Source organism: Beta vulgaris, chromosome 7 (assembly GCF_026745355.1).
Source record: "Beta vulgaris subsp. vulgaris cultivar EL10 chromosome 7, EL10.2, whole genome shotgun sequence".
In the NCBI taxonomy this organism is placed as follows: Eukaryota; Viridiplantae; Streptophyta; class Magnoliopsida; order Caryophyllales; family Amaranthaceae; genus Beta; species Beta vulgaris.
In genome coordinates, this window is record NC_079208.1 from 56851315 (window position 1) to 56874632 (window position 23318).

The window sequence follows — 23318 nt, forward strand, 5'->3', positions numbered from 1 at the left end:
ATATATCTTTAGTTTTGTATTTGTAAAAATTATAAAAAGTACATATTAATAAAATACATGTTATGATGAATTTAACAAGATCTCATATGTCTATATTTTCATCCGCGTATAAATCACAAATGATGGTCAAAGTGAAATTTGTGAATAGTGTAAAATATCAAAGTGTAACAATTAAAATGAAACGGGGGAGTATAGGTTATATTATTATCTCAAAACAATATAAAAATGTCCCTTTACATATATATAACTAACATCATTTTTTGTTTGACAAAGGGTAACAAACATCTTAATATGTGTAAAAATTTGCTTAAATGACTTGGAGATATGGCCACCAATGATTGGAGTTAATTAAACACTCTTCTTAATTAGACAATTGAGAGAATGTTGTTTATTTTATGCGTGAGAATTAGAGAGAGGTAGATAGGTGGAGGGAGAAAATCAAGTAGTTAGAGATGGTATAACCATGTTGAGAAATTATGGTTGGTGTAAAGCAAGGAAAACAAATAATTATATCTTCAAAGAGAAAAGAGACGAAAGTAGAGGAACGAAGAAACAAACGATTATATTTTTTATTTCTCTTGACGTGAAAAAACAAACAAAACAAAGGAAGCTAAAAGTAGAAAAAAAAAGGAGAGTATGGAATTTTGACTCTTTTGAGGAATCAGTTGTTCAGAGTAGAGGAAAATTAAGCACAAGTAAGCTATAACCAAAAAGCTAGTTATGTTTGCCTTATGTTAGAAAATTGCCCCACCCAACTAAATTGCCCATAAAAGTTAGTAAGAATTATGTCCGTGATTGAATTATCAGCGATTAGTATTGCATTTGCGTTCTTCAAGTGTAGTATATATATTTCGGAAAAAAACTTTGTCTACTCATCGGATATACTATCCATTATTAATAAAGACTTGTTGAGGATTGTGGTAATGGAATCCAACTCAACATAATTAATATTTTTTTAATCCTCTATTAGTAGTGAGTTGTCTACCCGGTGGGTATGTGTAGCAATGTCCGTATATTTCCCCTTTTTTCTAACAAAAATTATTAAAAGAGACGGTCTAAATATAAAAGTAGACCTAGTCACTAAATGGATTAAACTAATCACTGAAAGAAATTAACCTAGTTATTATTGGGCAAATTCTCTTTTTAATATTGGGCTTACCATTGCCTAATTTTAATTTAAAAGTAGGCGGTCTCTTACAAAACAAATTTTGTTTCTAAATATTTGCAACTTTATGATTATTTTTTTTGTTTTAGAAAATTCTTTATGACTTTTCATGTTGACATGTTTTGGCAATATATTTTTTGTTTCTTTCTTTTGATACATTGTTTTTTTTATGTCTCTCCTCTCCTTTCTTGTGCACATTTCAACGTTGTGATTAGTATAAGAAGAGCGGAAGTATATTAATGTGTTTGGAAGTGACAAGCCTTTAGAATTAAGTTAGTTGTTAGTCATGTGTATTAGATGTTAGCTTTTACCTAGTTATATTACATTGTTTGACTAACTAATTGTACCAGATACTAATTTGTGTAGAAGTTTTGGTAATGGAAGTAATTGTAATTGATCATTAGTACTTTATAAGGTAAATATAATGATAATAAAAATATTGAAATAATATATAGGCCAGAGTTTTTTTTTTCAGTTGTACATGGTGGTAATAGAATAATAATTTTTACAACTAAGTTTATTCAAAAATTATATTTCTGAGCTCAAATTAAAGCTCTAATGTGATCATATTTCAACCACACTCCTATCAAGGCTTGAACTTTGCTCCAAATCCTCTCAATAACCAAACATCCTACTTACATATATAGTAGATTTTAGAATATATGGATATAGGTGTTGCATTTTTCAGTAAGTGATCATTTATGAAATACATTTACTATATGATAGTACTTAAATTAAGTTATGAGTCTTTTGGTAGGAAATATTGATATACTTCAAAGTTGAGATTATTTTCATACTTTCAGATGGAGGACTACTTTAAACAGACTACCCAAAAGTTAGATTATTTTCATATTTTCATACAAGGTATTGTCAAGTCAAATTAACCTCCACGTACCTTTATTCAATGATTTCACTTTAGCATCCTCATACATAAAAAAAAAATATAGTGTAGGATTTGAATTTCCTTAGTTGTATTGACTTGTAGTTTAACATATAAATACCTAATGAAGTACTAACTAATGGGCTTTACATGCTAATACATCATGAGATAACAAGTATACAAGGGTTACAAACAAATATAGGCCCAAAGGATGATGCCTAACACCCCTCCCCCAATCAAGTTGGAGCGTGGAGGTCACAAATGCCCAACTTGCGTAATAGATGGTGAAACTGGCGTTTCTCCAAGGCCTTAGTGAATATATCAACAAGTTGTTCGATAGTGGACACATGATGAGTAGAAATAACACTCGCTTTGAGAGCATCTTGAACATAATGACAATCCACCTCAATATGCATGCTTTGTACGCTCATGGAAGATTGGATTCTAGGCAATATATAATGTGGACTGACTGTCACAATAGAGTCGCATAGCACGAGGATGAGTGATGCCAAGGCTGAGAAGCAAAACCTTAAGCTAGATCAACTCACAGGTGGTGGTAGTCATAGAGCGATATTCAGCCTCGGAGGAACAACGAGAGACAATATGCGGCTTTTTAGTTTTCCAAGACACGGGAAAGTGACCTAGAAACACAAGCCATCAAGTGAGAGAACGGCGCGTAAGGGGGCAACTATCCCAGAGTCACACCAACCAATCAACTGGAGATCACAATCATTTCAACAGAGAATGCCCTGCCCTAGACAACCCTTCAAATAGCGAACAGTATGTAGAGTGGCAGTCCCAGTGCTCCTGCCGAGGGATTGCATTAACTGAGCAAAATGTGGACAGTGTAGGCTAGATCGGGTCGAGTGAAAGAGAGATAAATTATTTGTGCATAAAATCTTCATTTCTCTTTCTAAAAAAATATTATGTCTTCCTCTCTCTTTCTAAAAAATATATTATGTCTTCCTCTCTCCTTCTTCCCACTGGACCACCAACCCACCACGCACACCAACCGCCACGTTCACCGCCGACCACCACGCCAACCACCACCTTCCCACCGTCCACCACACACACCACCACCACCTTCCTACCAACAACCACACACACCACCACCACCTTCACCGACAACCACACAACCACCACTTTCACCACCGTCCACCACACCCACCAACAACCTTCACCACCAATCACCTGCCTTTACCACTGCCCGTTCAACGACCACCACACCAAGTCACCAACCACCACCAATCACCAGCAACCAAATAAAAAACCACCTAGAAAATTCAAACCAAACTCTAAAATCGGATCTAAGAACCAATCGAAAATATTAGAATTTCGAGCATCCCGACCCCAACATCAGATCTAGAGAAGCATAAAAAGTTTGAGCATCCTGACCCCCACAACCACCAAAATCCCCAAAATCGAACCCGAACCACAGAAAAATCAATCTCCAACCCAAAAATAATCTTCAACAACAATAATCTTCAACTACCTCAACATCAGATCTAAGAAAAGCAAAAAAATTTTTAAGCATTCCAACCCCACAACCAACAAAAATCCCCAAAATTGAACCCAAAAAAATAAACTCCAATCCCAAAAATCATCTTCAACGACAAAAACAAAGAAAATTGAAACTAACCCACATCGAGTAAACCAGAATTTTGAGAGGAGTCGATCCCGCGACAGAGGAGATAGAGGTAGAATAGACGGAGGAAAGGAGTTCATGACGGCATTGACCAGTGAAGTTGGCGAGGTTATTTTCCGGCAGATCTCCTTCTTTGTTGTCTGAATTAATAGCATAAAGGGTTGAGTTTACCTATTTTCCTCCGTCTAAATTCATGGTTAATTGAAGAGAGGAGAGGGGAAAATTTAAAAAAGAAAATTCATGGTGATTGTTAAAGAAACAAAATCCTAAAAGAATAATGACAGGAGCTAGAGTGGTGGATGGTAGGTGGTGAATCGTGTTTTGAGAGGAGGAGAGAGAAAGATTGTTATTCTCGTTTCCAGTGCCAAATCAACTCTTTTTTATTGATTTATCTAAAGTTAATAGATTTTTTTTGATCATATGAGCCACGAAGGCGGTACAAAGTACAAAGAAGGGGAGGGGATTCAACTTGTGACATATCGTTAATAGATGAGTTAACAGAATTGTACTTTGAATAAGTAAAGTGCGAATTTTACAACCTGGTGAGTAAACTGCAAACTTGTGCAAAGTTTAATACCCACTTATACCTTAACTCGAAAGATTACTAAGACGTACTATTTGGACCATAAGAAAAGCCCATATGTGGAAATTACATTAACACCCTTCTAAATGATTAAATTCACTCCAGCGCACTTTAGCAAACCCTTACCATAGTAGCATAACCAAAACGCAACTTTCATCGAACAAATTCCCTTTCCAAAAACCCTCAATTCGAAACCCTAATCACCGTTTCTCTCTCCTCTTCTTCATCTTCAACATTCGAAGCTCTTCATCAATGGCGTCAGGCGAGAAAATGGTGCTTCAGTTCGGAGGTTCGACGTCTCTGAATGTGAAAGTTCATCCATTAGTCATATTTAACATCTGTGATTGTTATGTTCGACGACCCGACCAAGCTGAACGGGTCATTGGAACTCTTCTCGGATCTGTTTTACCTGACGGTACTGTTGATGTTCGCAACTCTTACGCTGTTCCTCATAATGAATTCTCCGATCAGGTTTTTTTTTTCTCTCTCCTCTTTAGTTGCTGTTTTCAGGTTTTTAATTTCATTCTTGAAATTTATGTTTTCTTTTGTTTGATTTGTTTATTGTTAGTTGTAGATTTGGTTTAATTTGATTATGTTGGATACTTTTGTGAAATCTTTTGTTTCGGATGATTTCGGTACTTTAATTGTTAGTAACTTAATGTAATTGTGAAATTGCGGAGAATTATAGTGTACCTTGATTTGTTGCCGTTTTTAATGAATTTGCGAGTTCTTGAGCTGTAAATTATTTGATTTTTTGGTATATTTGTGGAAATTTCATGTTTGTTGGTGCCTCCTTGGCTGTGTCAGCTTTGTGGATAAGTATTGAGGTTAAATTTGGTGAGTTTATTCGATGCGAGATTGCGGAGAAATTTGATGATGTAGGTTTTTTTGTAGAGCTGTTTTGGTTATGTTGAGCTCTGTTGTTTTGATTTTTATAATTTATTTGCGTTTTTAGCTTTGTTTGTTATTAGATGAGGAGATCCAAGGCCCTCGGTGTGTAAATAATTGCTATACCGTCTCAGCCTTTTGATTCAAGGATATTGCCATGCTTTAACTAAAAGTCCCCTTATACATTAGATCACTCCCGCTTTTCCCCATTATCAACCAAATTAGACTTATTTGGCAATCGTATTAGAAATTAGTACCATTTTAAGAGAAGGGGAACTCTTTACAGATATCCCAAGATAGTATACTCTTATTTAACTTTCAAATGGAGGGAGTGGGTAGTTTTGGGCGAATGGACGGGGTGAGGTTAACGATGTCCTGGTTCCTGGTGAACTGACTTGTTTCGTCATCTTTTCTTATTCTATTAACGGTATACCTTAGCTACAGAGTGCTGAAGTCCCAGAGGCAATATCTATCGCTGAAGTTAGGAACCCATAAGTGAGATAGATCTTGTTGAACTATGTCCTGTTGGGTGGTTAAATAGTATATGGGCTGTTGTCAATGCATATTGCATTCTGTATTACCAATTGGCTCTTGGTATTGTTGGAAAATCTCTCAATGTTGTTTAAGACATTGCTTTATATATCTATGAATCGGTACTTATATAAGACATCTAGTAGGCATAATAAGCTGTTTCTTATGTGGTTGAGTATTGATTGGACAATCATACTCCAGTTTCTTTTGACATCATCCAGATTCCAGACGTAGACAGGTGTCTACGATCACTCCTACGGTAGACTGTTGAATTTCTGAAAAAGACATTTCATTGTCTCCATTGTTGCCCAGTATTTCCGCTGCTTTTTTTAATTGCTATAATTGACTTTTCCACAATTCATGTGGTACCCTTGACCGTAATTTTAGACCGAATAATAAAAAGCAAAACTTAGCATCTAAGATGTGGTTGGATTTATACACGATTATATCAACATAAAATCAACTTTTTATAAAATATACTAATAGGAATTAGAGATACTAGTGATCAAATTTGTGCGTTGGCAAGCGTGAAGGTCAAGTTGTAGCGATTGAAATAAAACGGAGGAAGTATGCACAATTTTTTTTATTACCTGGGGTACGTGTGGACAATACATATTTTCTTTGCGTGCTATGCTTTGATGATTGAGTCTGTTGAACAACTCGTGAACTTGTTTTTCTTTTCTTCTCTGTTTTACATATCATATGCCTTTGTGTTTTTCGATGAGGTACACTACTATTACATTCGGGGTTTGGTTTATCCCATTGGCTTGTGTATTCAAGTTCTACATTTTTACCCCTTGCAGGTTGCATTGGACATTGAGTATCACCACAATATGCTGACATCACATCAAAAAGTGAACCCAAAGGAAGTCATTGTTGGATGGTATGTTCTAAATCAACTATTATCATAATATCTTGGAGCTTCCTGCAGCCTATCTTGTCATATAAGATATTTGGATAATTGGTTGCCTATGTGAATATTATGACAACACACGTTTCACTTTGAAAGTTGCTTTTGCTATAAGAGTGTTCATCTTTGTAATAGGCATTTCTATTTTGTTTTGGCTAATGGGTGGTTTTGAAAGGGGTTTACGGCTTCTAGTATTGACTTTTAGTTTAACCATTGCAATGTGATTTATGGATCAACTTTTGAGCATATGGTGTCAGACTGTCCATACCCTCTTTATTGGCAAAGTGATCCAAGCTAGTTTGCCTGACCATGTTCTTTCTTCTTTTACTTATCTTCTTCCACCAATCTTCTCTTGCACAAAAATTCTTATTTTTGGTACTCTTGAACTTTATTGATGTTGGGTTGTAAAATCCTTTGAATGTTGTGGTAGATAATATAGATCTGTCCATGTCTTGATACAACACAGTAGGACATAGCTGCACATGCAAAGTCACCACAGTCTTCCTTGGTGTTTCATCTCCCCTTTTGCGTGCTGTGCAGGTATTCGCCGGATTTGGTGTTACAGGAGGTTTGCTCTGATCATGAATTCTATTCTAGAGAGGTTGCAAATCGCTTCCATCTAACAGTGGATACTACATTCAGAAATGGAGAAGCAACAATAAAAGCCTTTGTTTCTGTTAATTTGTCTCTTGGAGACCAATCACTTGCTGCTCAATTCAAGAAATTCCTGCACAGCTTCGGATGTCAGAAGCGGAGAGGGTTGGATGTAGGCGCTTGTTCTTTTGCATTTCTCTTAATAGTTGATCTTGCTAGACTATGGTTGACAATGTTAATTTGAAAAAAACTCTGCTATCTTCTGATTTCACTTAATTATGGTTGTAGATGAACTTCTGAAATCAACTATGGCAGACAAAATTCCGAGTGATTTGGAAGGCATGGAGAGCACACTTGAGAGGTTGCTGGCATTAATTGACGACATTTACAAATATGTGGATGATGTGGTGGTAAGAACTTAGAGACAACTTGCACTCTTGTTTCCGTAATATGGCCCCCCCCCCCCCCACCACCACCACCACCACAAAAAAAAAAAAAAAGGCAAAGCTCAGCTATAAGTGTGTGTCATAAGTCATAAAAGGGGATTTACAAATGAACTTGGGGAAAATAGGAAGGTTTTGGAGGCAGTATAAGAAATATGAGTGTGTTGCAACTTATAACATGGGATTTACAAATGAACTTGGGGGAAAATAGGAAGGTTTTGGAGATAGTATAAGAAATATGATGTGTGTTATAACTAACAGTTATAAATTTTAGCTTCTCCTTAAAGCTAATGTGAGCTATGAGATTATTTCTGACAGGAGGGACGTGTTGCCCCTGACAACAAAATTGGACGGTTCCTTGCTGATGCGGTATCTTCTCTTCCGAAGTTATCACCTTCAGCTTTTGATAAGCTTGTGAATGACAGTCTACAGGTATTTTGATTCTTTCTGAATTTAACACCTTGTGACAAATTGTTCCCATTATATTACGTTGATCTAGTTGGTATAGAATTGATGAATTGTGGAAAATTGTGGGATGGCCTTCCCCCCCCCCCCCTTCCCCCCTTCCAAAGCTAATTGAGGAGATGATCTGACAATTTTTTGTTTTGTGTGATCAGGACCAACTTCTATTAGTATATTTATCTAGTATCACTAGGACGCAGCTGAGTTTAGCAGAGAAGTTGAATACGGCTGCTCAGGTTCTGTAAGTCTAGCTTCTAGCTACACATCCAGCCTTGTTTCTGCGCGCCGGCAATTAGTAAGAGTGTGTATTGAGAGTGAAATCTTCCGATCCTCAGATTAATCTGATAATTTTGTTGTTGGTGGATTAATTTGTACTGAAAGTTTTGACCGATAGATAATGTATTCCTCAGCTTATACAATGCTTTTAATTCTTTCAGTGTCATTGTTCCTTGATCCTATTGTGTTTCTTTTTTTCCGGCTCTTCAGAGAAGGGATTTAAACATGTTTCAGGCTTGATGATTTACTATTTATAAATGTTCGAGAAAAAAATGTTGCATTAAAATTTATGGGTTGATTTCACATAAACTCTGCTTAAATTAAGTGGTGAAGACTGAAGAGAGGATGTAAATTAAGGGCTTGTTCTCTTCGGTATAAAACAGTTGAATTGAACTGAAATGAATAGTGATATGTGAAAATAGAAGTATTGTCTAGAGTTGAACTGAATTGAAAATAAGTTGGGGAGAACATGGTCTTACTAAATTGTATGGATTTTAAGCACCGAGGGGTCAGAATTATCCGCTAGATAATTCCAATTGGAGGCCAAAAATTTACACGTTGTATGAACAAGATTCATCGTAGATTGGATAAAGATACTGTTAAAATCTGTTAATTTTGCCATTGAGACCTCTACGATGAAGGATGCTACCAATAGACATCACTTATAGTTATGTGTACGTGGAAACTGGAAATATAACCCTATTAACGTAAACTCAATTAAAAATAAATTGGATTCTTATTTGATTGGTTAATGTGTAGTTGGTAGCGCCACGTAAAATACATAGTTTGCAATGATGTACTAGTATTTCATTTGATGACTTATACCTCTAATTATAAGTTTGTACTTCTGCTCTTCATAGTCTATACAATCAACATTGACATTTATATCCTGAATTACTTATTAATTCAATTTATAAAAGATTTCCTATCAAAAAGAAAATTTATAACAAATTGAAAAATTGATTAATGATATTTTACATGGATAATACTTTTGTTTATATATTAATGTAAAAATAAGATTGAAGTTTAAAAAAATTACCTCAAGGCTCAAAGAGCGAAAGTACAACTGAAAAGCAACACCAATGACCAAACCATTAGTTGATTGTACGAAGGGGGTTACTAATTAGTATAAACAAGGTTTTTGATAATTATAAATAGGTTTATTGATAAACTAAGGTTATAATTTTGTGATATAATTAGTATTATACCGGGTTACTAATATATACTCCCTCCGTCTCATAATCTACACATTTAACATTTTACACTATTCACAAATTTCACTTTGACCATCATTTGTGATTTATACGCGGATGAAATATAGTCATGTGGGATCTTGTTAGATTCATCATAACATATATTTTATTAATATGTATTTTTTACAATTTTTACAAATACAAAACTAAAGATATATGTCCTTAAAGTTTTGTATTGGCATGCGTGAAAAATATAAGTGGGTAGATTAAAATGAAACACATGGAGTACAAATGATGTTAATAACAATAAATATATATGAGATTACTTATAATTTATAATTGCAATTATATCTCTATTCTACTTCCTCCGTGTTTTTATTCTTGCTACATAGAGAAAGTGGGGGGTTTTTAAGAAAGGTAGAGAGAGAAAGTAGGGGACCACCACTTTTTGAATAAAAAAACATTTGTTAAGGAAAAAGTATGAGTATTTTAAAAGAGAAGGTGGGGGACCACCACTTTTTGAATAAAAAAACATTTGTTAAGGAAAAAATATGAGTATTTTAAAAGAGAAGGTGGGGGACCACCATTTTTAATAGTATTTTAAGATTTTTATGGTGAAAAGAATCCATTTATGGTATGTAGCATCTATTATGACATTTCCATTTAAGGGAAATGTAGCATCTATAAGGTGTTGTTTGGTTGGAAGCTATTTCCCCTGGAAATATAAATTCTTAGGAAATACATTATGGGTGTTATGTTTGGTTGGAGGGAAATGAGAGAAGCATAGGAAATACAAATTCCAAGGGAAATAGAATTTCCCATGAAAGAAGGGAAATTCACCAAGCCCCCTTGGTGAGTAATTTCCTAGGAAATGCAATTTCCTATAATGTCAACCAAAGAATTTTGTCTAATTCTAAGAAATTAACAAGGGAAAGAATTTCCCATGAAATGTAAATTCCCATGGGAAATTACTTCCCATGTGAACCAAACAAAGCCTAAAAAAACGGAGGAAGTATATGTTAAGAGGGGTAGGACACCAAAAAATAGAAAAAAAAAGTAACTATTTTAATTAAAAAAAAGTAAAAATAGTAAAAGATACTACATATTAATTAAAAAAGTAAAAAAGATAATGAAAAAAGCATTAAAAAAAACCGTCAACAATTCAAAAATCCCTAATTTATTATATATAATTAATAATTAATTAATTTTTCTACATCTCCTAAAAAAAAATAATTTTTTATATATTTTCGCACACATCGCATAAAACTAGTCATCACTTAATCGAGCAGCACAGCAAATGAAAGACAGGCAATCGCAGTTGAAATTTAAATGAGCAGTGAATGTTAAGCATTGGCAGAAAACAGTTTTAGTAGTATGGATAAGAGGATGGGTCAGAAATAACCACGTGTCAAGCACACGACCATACTCAATTTATCATAATTCTGTTTCTCATAATAAAATTTGACAAAACAAAAACCAGAAATATAAAAATAAAATAAAAGATAAGATTTATAAGACCCTTGTGAAAAACCCGTGGTTGAAACACTTCTATATACAAGTTGCATATATTATCCTAAGCCTTACAAGTTACAATAAAACTGTTTATCCTAGAGCACTTATTCCCTTAGTTTCCCTCTTCCACTATTAGCTTAACCCAACAACACCCATCACAAGCTCAAGCTCAGCACAAGTGAGATGGCATCTTTGCCCTTCGTCTTCGGAGCAGCGGCCACCGGGAGAGTATTCACCACGAGAGCGACCAAAGGCTCGAGCGCACCCACGGAAGAAAAAAGCTTTGTGGATTGGCTTTTGGGTAAAGTAGCAAAGGAAGATCAATTCTATGAGACAGACCCACTTCTTCAGAAGGTTGAAGAGAAGGCTGCTGGGACCACTAATGGAAGGAAAGGCACGGTTTCGATGCAGAGTAAGAAGAAGACTGGTGGTAATGGGGGTGGCTTTGGAGGTCTATTTGCCAAGAAAGACTAGTTGATCATCTTCTTCTTTCCACTTATCACTTTACTGCAATGTCTTGTCCATTTTATATGTATAATATCATTGGATCATTTCAGTTATCTTAATGTTTCAACCTCATTCTTATCATTCCATCTTTTGTTATGTCACTCTTAGAGAACATGCTTTTATAGGAATCAAATTATACATGTCTTCTTATCAAATCTCTCTATCATTCAATCATTTGCTTTTCTAGCTGCTTCTTCTAATCCATGTTAATCTCTGAGATAAGCAAGACAACAATATCAGAATTATGAACACACATTATACTACAATTGAATGTTTTCGCCGCCTCATTTTGTTCTTTTAACAATAAATGTAAATCAAAATTCAATAAACAATCAGAGTTGATTAAAGTCGAAAAAGTTGTGATATGCAAATTATATCTATTGAGTTGCAAAAACTAGGCAACTCTTCTTCTAAGATGGTTTGAGATTCTGTGCAAGAGGGATTCATCTTAGTTGTAAGGCTATTATACATATAACAAGGGGACTGTGGATATCAGGATATCTAGGACACCATATTGCAAATACCCTCTTCAACAAACAAATTATAACTGTTTCACAAAAGATTATTTTGTCATTCTAACTTATATTACCTCTTTTTCTTAGATGCAACATTTGATTATTTTAATACATTCACCAAAAAGGCAAATGAAGCATCTAAAAAAGCAGAGGAAGTGTGTATAACAGTGTTATATGCTCCTAGTTTTTTCAAATAACGGATGTGTTGTTCTAGGGTGTAACTCAGCCTGAGGGTCTGATACACATCTAAATTTTTAGCACAGAATTAGAGGTAGAACCTGCGGTGGCATAGAATGAGGCTGTCTAATGTCTGCTAGTCTTGCTCTGGCCCATGTTTTAGTTAATTATCTGGACTAAAGAAAAAAAAATGACACAAATTTGAAATATATACATTTTATTATGCTTCATTCATGTCAATTTTCTCAATCAAAAGATCTAATGAACACTAAGGTTACATTGAGATGAAAAAAAAAGGTCATGGGTTATGTTTTTTTGTATGGACTATGAAATTTTTTGAGGCCATCCACATTTCTGAGGCCGTGTGTTGTGAGTCACTTTGGACCTAATCTAGTAGTTTTTTAGGTGTGGTTGAGGACAAAGAAACAAGTTTACAGCGAAACCAGAAACCTGGTGTGCATCAATTTGAAAGAGAAGATTTTAAAACTTCAACACAGTCTCAAACAGAACAGTATTGCCCTTCAATAAAAGACTATACGTTACACAGGAAAATCTCTAGACAAGAAAAATTAAGGTTGGGGGATGAGAAGCAAAAGACAACTCAACGGAACCATTTTCGGGATTTGGATCCCTGCAGAAGCAAGAGCATTATAGCACTATCTCTTCTTTACTGCAACCTGCAATCATCATCCCGAAAGACAACTAGGTGCTACATTTCGAATCACAAGGTTTTGAAATAGGAGATGGAGAACAAGCCTTAATGTAATCAATGCAATCGTCTATGGCTTCTCTTGAATGAGCTTCTACTGAATCGATTGGCCTCACCCACCCCGAAGATGGTTTCTTGGATGAAGAAGACTTTCTATTTGTTAAATATTTGAAGGCAACTCTGATTCCTACACAAAAACTCTTCAAGAATCGCATAGGTGAAAAACCGCTCTTGATCTTCTTCGAGATTGTCACCCCATTACCTTTTTCTCTCGAGAAATAATATGTTTGTGTATTACTTTCTGACATCTAAAAAATTACCTAGAGGGAGTTTAGTTTAGTTCGGGGGAGCCGAAAAACAGATAGGGAGAGGTGGATGGATGAAGTCAATGGATGAAGTCTCGAGAAATAGCTCTCTGAAATGTTTTCACATAATATTATAGTGAAACTTGAGTGATATTTAGCTGCCTGCTAACCCAAGAAGCAAATAAATCACCAAAGTGCAGCAACCATATATGGAAAACAATCCAGAAAGGACATAATGCCTAAAAAGGACATAACTGAACTTGCATCATGTTTATCTTTATCTCCTAATTTGTTAGATAGGATGTAGCAAAAGGAAAAGAGAAACGCCTAGAAAGGAGTCAAAATTAGTTGAAATTTGGCATATTCTTATGCAAGACACCCGACGGTGTAAATTGTAGGATAGGTCCAAGTCCCTCATGTTTCAACAAAGTCACCCTATATCTCACCAAAAGTCACTCAACTACAAAAAGAGAACTCATAAAAGTCACCCCATTCTTCCTGTACATCTACTATCTTGCAAAGCTGATGCACTAACGTATTCTCCCTCTCTTCCAAAGTGTTTTCCCACTTTGGGGCTGAGGGATATGACGGATATGCCACACACATTAAAGAAAAAACGTGGAAAAAGTAAGAGTCCTCATATAAGAGAAACATAAGAAACACTCTTTACTCCACAAAATAAGACAACAATATGATATTTTCCATTATGTACCCAGGACAAATGAAAGAAAACTTTCTACAGCTGGTATGAGTCAGCAGGCATAGAGTTTTTTAATGAACTAAGAGCAAAGCTTTGTTGCACAATCATGTAATGATATACTTTACAAAAGTCACATTCTATACCAAATTTGCTAGAAGTATTCCCTATAAGAAGACACATATACAAACAATGAACTCAAGAAAAGCTATACAACTTGCATGTTTTTGTTGTTTATGCAGAATATAGCAAACCAACTGTGCACAATGAACAAAAAAGAACAAAAAACTGACCAACTCGGCAACAAATGCTTACACAGTTTATCGTAATAGAAGCCAGAAGGATGATTATCACGGTCCATCTTCAACTTCCAGGCTACCACCTACTAAACCAAGCTCAAAATCAGTCTTGAATCTTTACACTACAGTCCGTTCGCCCACAGGAAAAACACAAAACACGAACATCATCCATCTTTCACCTCCTTCTACAGTCCTCCCTAAAAAAAACAGCTCACATAGCAACTAGCAAACGAAAGCATCCACCAATCCTAGTTCGAAACATCCCAAAGAATTTGAAGCTAGATGTAAATTCTATATGATTTCTATACCAAAGACCTAATGTACAAATCAAAGAGCATCCAAGTTATCATTAGTAACAAGCAAAATCTGATCACCAGCGCGAATGACACTATCCAAAAACACCCTAACACCATCCACATTCGTGAAAGCGGAAGGAGCCCTAAGATCACTATCCAAATTATACCAAACCCCATTAATCTTTCTCAAAGTAACCCAATGCCTATTCTTCAACAGCCCAGCAAACCTTCTCACAGTAACATTCAGAACAATCCCCATCAACCCATCAAGATTAATCGTAGCAGCCTGATTTCGCTTATCATGCCACGTTAGTCTTTTACCTCTTCTTTCAAGGGCAGCCATCAACACATTAGCATCATAGTTCCCAGTAAACATATTATAGTGAGGATTAAGAACAGCAGAAATTGGGGTCCATTTTACTGGGTTGGGATTATTCAAAATCAGGTCTTCAGCTATTCCATCCAAATCTGCTTTGCTAAATGCATCTCTCTCCTAAAATTCATTAATAACCTTAATTAATTCATCAAGATTCAACCATAAACATACAAGAAACACTACTTATTTAATCATTTATTCAAGCAAAATTGACAAAATCTCATGGTTCAAGACAATAGTAATCAAATTAAAGAAAGTGGGATTACCTGAAAGAGATTATTAAGGGCATGAAGGAGGCAAAACTGCAACTTTTGACGTTCATGGTAAACTTCAGCATTCATTTCTTCTTCCATTTTTACTCTCTCAAGTTTCCAACTTTAGAACCCAGAACTTCAATTTCAAATCTTTCTTGCCCAACAATGGAATTTACAAATTTGAGTGAAAATGGCTCTTATATTAAGGAGAGAGAAAGAGGGTTTTTGCTACTCTTTAGTTTTTGATGAGCTGAGATTTCTGAGAAAATGCTGGATTTTGGAGGTTTTATATGTTTATAAATTTGGCCGAACGTATCACGCAGATGGTTCTTGCGTATTTTGCGTGAAGTAAAGGACAATTAGACAGCAGTTATTCTTCCCCGCCATCCCTTAAAAACAAATAAATTACGTTTCTTAAAGTGGTCTTTATTTGTAATGATCAAACTTTTGGGTTCAATTTTGCTGAATTTTGCAAAAAGATTCACTTTTATGACCTAGAGGATGTACTAATTTTAGATAAAATTGCTTTTTGGCTGTTTTTTTTTTTCAAAAGGTTATCATAAAGTGAAAGTATTGGGTCAGACCGTCTGACCATAAGTTATGGTCAGACGAGCCCAACCCAATACTAAAATAACGCAATTCTGAATTCTCCACAAAATCACACGAAAACTCAGATCAAACTCAAAAACCTTCCTCACCTCATCTTCCATTTCTTTCCATGGCTCACCTCTCAAGTGTGACACCAACTCCACCAATGTTGTTGTCACTACCAACTCAAGAACCCTCATCAACAACGTTGTTGTCACCACCAACCCCACCAACATTGCTGTCTAACGAAGGAGAGAGAGGCAAAGAGGAAGGAGGAGGTAGCACCGACATAAGATCCGAGAGCTACAATAGCAGATAGCTCATGGACGAGTAGTGGCATATCCATACCTAACAACAGAGTCCTGAAAAATAAGTAAATGTTGGTGATGGACTGAAAATCATGACCTGATGCCGCTAGAATGCCGGAATGTTCCGTCCTCAACTGCATATTCAACAAACTCACACCACCACCAACTCGAGTGGCCAATCCACCTTTCAAGCATATTTTATTCTTCCGAATCGATTCCAAATGTTCATTCTGTTTGAATGAATTCAATGAAGATGGGAATTTAAGATTTGAAAGATGATGGTGGAAGCAATTATTAAACGTATGAAATTGGTGTGTTTTTTTTGCAATTTTTGGAAAGAGGAGAGAGAATGAGTAATCAGAAGAAGGAGAAAGTGAGAGAAAGCAGAGGTTAGTGTTTTGTTTTCTTTTCAGTTGGACTTTGTTTTCTTTCAGTTGGACTTTTTTTTTCTTTCAGTTGGACTTTTTTTTCTTTCAGTTGGACTTTGTTTTCTTTCAGTTGGACTTTGTTTTCTTTCAGTTGGACTTTGTTTCGTAATATGTATACCAACTGAAACAAATAATAGACCAACTGAAATAAAAAATGGGCCAACTGAAAGAAATAATGGACTAACTGAAAAAAATGAAGACTACCTGAAAAAGAACAAAAACCAACTGAAACCCAAAGTAAGTCTAACTGAAGTACAAAAACCAACTGAAAAAAAAAAGAAGACTAACTGAAAACAAAATGAAGACTACCTGAAAAAAAATGAAGACTACCTGAAAAAAATGAAGACTAACTGAAAAAAAATTGGAACCACCTGAAAGTCGTCCGACCAAAGATTATGGTCGGACGAGTCCGACACAATACGTTCTCTATCATAAATGGATGAGAATTTGTTTTAGAAGGATGATGTAATCCCTTTAGTCATTGGTGTAAATGAAATGGTTTTTTCACTAGTTACCTCTATGGTATTTCAAATTCATGTGGTATCCCTATTGTTTGAAAAAATGCACCAGATATCCTTACTATTTTAATAAAATGCACGAAATGTCCTTAATGACTAACGACGTCATGATTTCATCAGTCACCATAGTTAACCCTTCTTATCCTAATTAGGCCCTCTAAGCCTAACCCCAAAACTCCAACTCTTAACCCCTATTCCCCTAACACCTGATCCCCACCGTAAACCCTAACCACCCAACCACCACAACCTCCCTTTGCCCTCCCACCTCTTCTCTCACCCCGTAGCTCACCCCCACCCCCACAACCCCCCGTAGCCCACCCTCATGCACACCCGCAGCCCCCTCTCGCATCCCTTATTAAAGAAAGCAATCTTTCTCTCTGCGCACCAGCTAGTCGCACCACCCCCTTTCCTTCTGAAGTCGCGCCACGCCGCCACACCAGACCATCGTCATCCATACACCATACTCTTTCAGTATTATTCTGTGTGAGTAGGCCACCATCAACAAGTGAAAGCCCTGTGGGGGGGAGGGGATGTGGGAGGGGGCAACGAGGGTGGTTGGAGGATGGGCTATGGAGGGTAGTGGAAGGGGTGGGAGGGCAAAGAGGGGGGGACGGGGTGAGGGTTAAGTGTTAGGGTTAGGATTTTGGGGTTGGGATTGAGGGCTTAATTAGGTTAGAGGGCCTAATTAGGGTTAATGACTAACGAAAACTTGACACCGTTAGTCATTAAGGATATTTCGTGTATTTTGTTGAAATAGTAAGGTTACCTGTTGCATTTTTTAACAAGATGGGTACCCTGGGAATTTTCAAATATCACAGGAGTATGTGGTGAAAAAACCATAATTCAAAAGGTATGAATCAATTTACAAGCTAGTAATGTAACTCTTCAAGGTAAAAGAATCCCTTTAGATGTGTTGTCATCAATCAGAGAATTAGGGATCATGAATTGAAATAATTGAGACAATGATTTCACATTTTATGCATGAGAGATTGATTTTCTCGCTGGTATAATAGGTTCTCGACCACTCTTCCTATCTAGTTGAAAACATCACAAGTGGTGGAACAGGACTATCTATAGGAACCTCTAGAGCAATTTTATGGTTAAATTGGATGAAGAAAGTCATGGAAGACATAATTTTAAGGTAATGTAAAGGGTCTCAACCACTCGTGAGTCATCATATGGAATTACGGGGCCTTTAGAAAGATCTTTGATGAAAATTTTGTCGGCCTCAAAAAAAATTCAAAAATAGGCAAGATTGAAGGCTATAATATACATTTTCTGATATTCTCCTTCCAAGAAATGGAACCCACATGATGCATCTACGGGTCAGTGGAGGCCATTTTAAAGCATTAATAAGCCTTTGAACAAGCACATAGTGGCATTCAGAGCCATTTCAAGGTTGAACTGATGCAAACAAGTCGTTAGAGGTATTTTGAGACAATGCATAGTCTCTTAATCATCTGTAGGTCATCATATGGCATCATAGATCCCTTAGATCGATTCCTATTATTGAAAAATCGTCGGGATTGGAGAATTCTATAAACAACCCTAAAATAGCTAAAAATGAAGATTATTATCCACGTTTTCGGATATTCTCATCGTTCAAGTAATAAAGCTCATGAGATGGATTCTTAGGTTATGGCAAGCTACTCGAAAGTATCCCTAAGCCTTCAAATATAATGGTGGCCTCAGGATCTATCTTAGGGTTGAACAAGTTGTAAAGGTATTTTTGAGGCAATGTAGAGGGTTTCAACCACCCGTGAGTCATCATAAGGCATCCTTGGGTCCTCGAAAAGGTTCCTCATAAAAAACTCACTGATTCTTAAAAAATTCAAAAATAGCCCCAAATTAGCTAAAATCGAAGGCTATAATACACGTTCTTGGACATTCTAGTATTTTGAGCATCGCAGCCCGTGGGGTGCATCTTGGGTTATGAAAGGCCTTTTGAATGCATACCTAGGCTTTCCAGCGGGCTTATAGTGACCTTTGGAGCCATTTCAAATGCACTTGGAAAAAATGAAAAACAAGTCGTGAAAGGCATTTTAAGACAATGCATAAGGTTCCAACATCTTTCGAGTCATCCCGAGGCATCTCGAGATTCCTCAAAAAGGTTCATGATAAAAATTATTTACTGGCCCCAAAGAGTTTCGAAAATGGCCTCAAAATTGCCAACCTCAAAGTTTAACACACGAGTTTGGACATTCACGATGCCCGAGCAATAGGCTCCTTGGGATGCATTATAAGGTCATGGAAGACATTTGAAAGCATCTCAAGACTTGGATGATGTGATGACCATTTTCAGACCCGACTTAAGAGATTCTAAAATCAAGTTGTGGTATGCATTTTGATGCAGCGTAGAGGGCCTCAACCCCTTGGAACACATCTTCGGACATCTTGAGCCTTCACGAAAGATTTCAAATAAAAGTTATTGTTGGACCCATAAAATGACAATCAAATATATAATCTTGACACTAATTTAGTATCGAGTACAAGAACTCCCAAGATTATTGTATAAATCCAAGTATTTTTTTTTGTTTCTTCATTGTCTTTACAAATTTATCACTTTAAATATAATAGTCTCTAATCCGATCCCATAACCATACCCTATCTCAACTTGAAGTCATTGATAGAAAGCTGAATTCGACCATAACCAAACCCAAGCTACTCAATTTGACCCAATTACCATATCGTAAAAATATAAACAGATTTAAACTATCTTTGACTATTTGTATCATAATTTGAGACAAGTATATCAAATATGAACCCGTCCCATTCATTTGAAGAAAAAACAGAAAAATGTACACTTTCCCCTACAACTTAATACTATAATAATATTTTATTTACGAAAATGTCAGTTGATGCACTTTTTCAGTAACTAAATAGATGTTACACTTTGACTTTCACGTTTGTCGACGCAGGACTTTGACCATTAATAATAACTTTAATTGTATATTAATAAAAATATAAGAAGTTAATATTGTTACAGTATACATCGAGACGTATCCAACGATATGTCATATAATAATAATTGATTTTATCTTAAACTAAAAAATGCTTAGTTAAATATAGTAGGTGAATTGTCTAATTTTCAAAAAGTGTAACATCCATTTTCCTACCGAGGGAGTATAAAGTTTATATATTATAAATATAGGTCCTATTACGACGAGTTTTCCACCACCTTCATCTCCTGCGGGAGTTTGCATGGGTAAATCAAGGACAACACTTCTTCCAACTGAAATTTTTTCTATATCTAAAGCTCGAAATGGAGAATTTGATTAAGAAGCCAGAGACCCTTAACCACTCACGCCAATCCCATTAGTATAAAGTTTATATATGTCCGAGATGAATCGACATCTTCCCTCTTCCTTCTTCACTCTTTAATCTGTTGCTATCTCTTTCTCTCTGCACAACGGATAAGCCTTAGGAAAACTAACATTTCTCCTCCCCCCAAATTCCAAACAAACAACAATGGCAACTACAACAATGGCAACTTCATCCTCTCTTTCTCTCTCCTTCTTCTCTTCCTCTCTTTTCTCCTCAAAATCCCACCAATTCTCTCTCAAACCCACCCTCAAACTCCCTCTCTCCAAAACCCCACAACTTTCTCTCTCCACCAAATCCCAACTCACCACTCTCCCAATCCTCAACTTTTCCGGCGAAAAAACCGGCGAAACTTCCCTCAACCTCAAAACCGCCCCACCCGAAACGGCCCGTGCCGTAGTCCACCGGGCCCTAATAACCCACATGCAGAACAAGCGTCGCGGCACCGCCTCCACCCTCACCCGGGCCGAGGTCCGCGGCGGTGGGCGCAAGCCCTACCCACAAAAGAAAACGGGCCGGGCCCGTCGTGGGTCTCAGCGGTCACCACTACGGCCCGGTGGTGGTGTGGTGTTTGGGCCTAAGCCCAGAGATTGGACCATAAAGATGAACAAGAAGGAAAAGAGGCTTGCTTTGTCTACTGCCATTGCTAGTGCTCTGGGAAATGCGTTTGTTGTGGAGGATTTTGGGGAGAATTTTGAGGAGAAGCCTAAGACTAAGGAGTTCATTGATGCAATGCTTAGATGGGGGCTTTCGCCGTCGGAAAAATCGATGTTTTTTATGACGGAATTGGAGGAGAATGTGGAGAAATCTGGGAGGAATATTAGGACATTGAAGATGTTAACTCCTAGGAGTTTGAATTTGTATGATGTTTTAGGGGCTGAGAAGTTGGTTTTTACTTTAGGAGCTGTTGATTATTTGAATAACAGGTATGGGGTTCAATCTTTTGATGATGATGATGATGATGATCAAGAGGATCAACTCCAAGAAGATGGAGAAGAGGAAGGTAATCACTAATCAATCATTATCTTGTGTATTATTACTACTTTTGTCCAATTAGAGTATGATTTTTGCATTATGTTATGTTTTAGCTAATATTGAATTGATAGTGTGAATTGAATATGATATTGCATTGATAGTAGTTACCTATGATGTTAGTATGTTACATTGATGTTATAAAGTGGCAGTTTGCTGAATTGATATTGTAGAATAATTTGTGTTCTGAAACCGAAAAGATATGGCGAAATTTGGTTGAAGTTTGAAGTGAGGGAGAGCTTTTAAGCCTTTTAGTAGTTAGTACATTGTGTTGTTGTTGTTGCAATTGCATCTTGGTTTATTGTATTATCTTTCTAGATGCTGGCTTTGGTATTGCTGTTTAAAGATTAGAGTTATTCAGAGTGATTTTTTTTAAACTAGCATTGGATGAGATATATGTAAAAGGACTGGGTGGAAGATCATGGAGGTCTAAACTTGATTTATTCGCGTTTTTCTTGTGTTTTTTTGAGTGCGTATGAAGAACATTGGGTGTCTGGAGTAAGCTCTAGGTGCTTATGAAAATGGAGTTGTGAGATTGGTGACATCAATGGTTATGTAAGTGTGATGATTGGTATTTCCTGCTGTTTTTGTGGGAAATGACAGGCTTTATTGCTCATAATTAGTCCTTCGGAGCCACACTTTTCTTGTGTATCACTTGGAGTTTTGGATCGCTTTGTATCGAACTGAAAAAGATATTGCAGAAATAAGAGATGGGATTGTTGTCTTAATTCAGTGGTGTGCTATTTGGATATAGGAGAATATGAATGATTAGTGCTCTTATATGCACCTGAATAAATCAACAAGCTCCGCTATGATAGAATGTCAGAAGCCTTTTGTTGCAAGGAGATCTTTTCTCTTAGGTATGAACGGCAGGTCTGAGAGGCTATTTCGAGGGCTGGTGGTTTGGGTTCAAACTTCAAACTGCTTGAAGTTGGGTAGTTATTAGGCAAAAAAGGTTGCAGTTTTCTCCCGGCTGAAAGTTGTTACTGAGCTGAGTCTGTGTTTCCCTGTACGAAGATAACTTACAATGCCATTACCTGGCTGATGGCCATCTATTTTTTTGCCTGATGGATCGTGAACCTAATAGTTATTTGGCTTCAGAGTTGATAGATACCTCTTGTGAGTTGCGATGCTTAACTATCGGAGATGCTTTGAAACAGTTGCAACATACCTTTCTTGGCATATGAATTCACTTTCTCTCTCTTCTCATTACTTAGCCTCTTTTTATTCTCTCTGTCTTTCTTCCATCTTTCTTTATTTGAAGAAACTTTTCAGAAACAAACCTGTAGGCTGTAGCATCGTCATCTTCCTTTATGTCCAAGGTTTTCTGTCTGTGCCAAAAATGGTAGTTGCACATCCAGTTAGAGAAAATATATGAATACTCTCTTAAAGAAGCTGATATATGGAGCTTTTAACAGCACACATTAGTTATATTGTCTTCCTATCCTGCCTAGTATATATGGGCAAGTAATCGAGCTTGCCTAAACTATTAGATCCATCAGTCCCTAAATAATGGAAGTCCTTAAGAAGTGCAATAATTATGGATCTAACCTTGTTTGTCAATTTAATCTGTGCCCGTGAAGGCGACTTGCTAGATAGTGTGGTTTAGATGTAACTCAAATCACTTCGCTCAGCAGTGTTGTTTTTCTTTCTAGTTTATACTACAACACTATAGAGATTAAGGCCCTTTCCAATATAACTGCCACATTCTAGTTGTAAGTTGTATATGAACTTAAAATTGATCATACATCACTCGTATTTATATGAAAACTGACGACGAGAAAATGGAAACTGTGTATTTTTCTGGTTCATATTTCTCTTTTGAATTTCCTGATTTGGTTATTTATGCCTGTTTAAGAAATGAAGTTTTAACCTTATCTAAATTTGGTTCTGTGGCAGACGGCGT

General features: G+C 36.4%; 4 protein-coding genes across 5 annotated transcripts in view; 3 read left to right on the plus strand and 1 right to left on the minus strand.

The window, feature by feature from the left end:
- The first annotated feature begins 4383 nt into the window (after nt 1-4383).
- On the plus strand, nt 4384-8537 carry LOC104899988 (eukaryotic translation initiation factor 3 subunit F). Its single transcript, XM_057396367.1, is given in 8 exon segments — nt 4384-4744; nt 6496-6579; nt 7143-7171; nt 7173-7318; nt 7321-7368; nt 7485-7606; nt 7958-8071; nt 8257-8537. Coding segments are annotated over 8 exon segments (852 nt in total). The 5' UTR covers nt 4384-4525; the 3' UTR covers nt 8347-8537.
- A 2516-nt stretch (nt 8538-11053) lies between these two features.
- Nucleotides 11054-17293, minus strand: LOC104899989 (josephin-like protein). 2 transcript variants are annotated; one of them, XR_791028.4, is made up of 3 exons: nt 15230-17293; nt 14308-15080; nt 11054-11802 (listed from the first exon to the last, which is right to left on the minus strand). XR_791028.4 is itself a non-coding variant. In XM_010687296.4 (2 exons), exons 1-2 carry the CDS (start codon nt 15314-15316, stop codon nt 14619-14621), a joined length of 549 nt encoding a protein of 182 aa, XP_010685598.1. In that variant the 5' UTR covers nt 15317-17293; the 3' UTR covers nt 11054-14618. The 2 variants fall into 2 exon arrangements, 1 of the variants encoding a protein (XP_010685598.1); XM_010687296.4 differs by having other exon boundaries at nt 11054-15080.
- On the plus strand, nt 11266-11670 carry LOC104899990 (hypothetical protein). The gene has a single exon (XM_010687297.3). It carries the CDS (start codon nt 11266-11268, stop codon nt 11554-11556), a length of 291 nt encoding a protein of 96 aa, XP_010685599.1. The 3' UTR covers nt 11557-11670.
- Nucleotides 17294-20411: 3118 nt separating the features above from the next.
- The window catches only part of LOC104899991 (50S ribosomal protein L4, chloroplastic), a 3238-nt gene continuing 331 nt past the window's right edge, over nt 20412-23318 (plus strand). Inside the window, exons 1-2 of the mRNA XM_010687298.4 lie at nt 20412-21383; nt 23312-23318. The exon at nt 23312-23318 is cut by the window's right edge and continues 331 nt beyond it. Of these exons, the coding sequence (XP_010685600.1) occupies nt 20528-21383; nt 23312-23318 (863 nt within the window). The 5' untranslated portion in view covers nt 20412-20527. The remainder of the gene's footprint in view (nt 21384-23311) is intronic.

Excerpts from the sequence above, each read along its gene's own strand:
- LOC104899989 (XM_010687296.4), bottom strand. The coding sequence starts at position 15,316 with ATGGAAGAAGAAATGAATGCTGAAGTTTACCATGAACGTCAAAAGTTG. Across the intron at positions 15,081-15,229 it reads CCCTTAATAATCTCTTTCAG|GAGAGAGATGCATTTAGCAA; the intron begins GTAATCCCACTT and ends AATGAATTTTAG.
- LOC104899990 (XM_010687297.3), top strand. The coding sequence starts at position 11,266 with ATGGCATCTTTGCCCTTCGTCTTCGGAGCAGCGGCCACCGGGAGAGTA.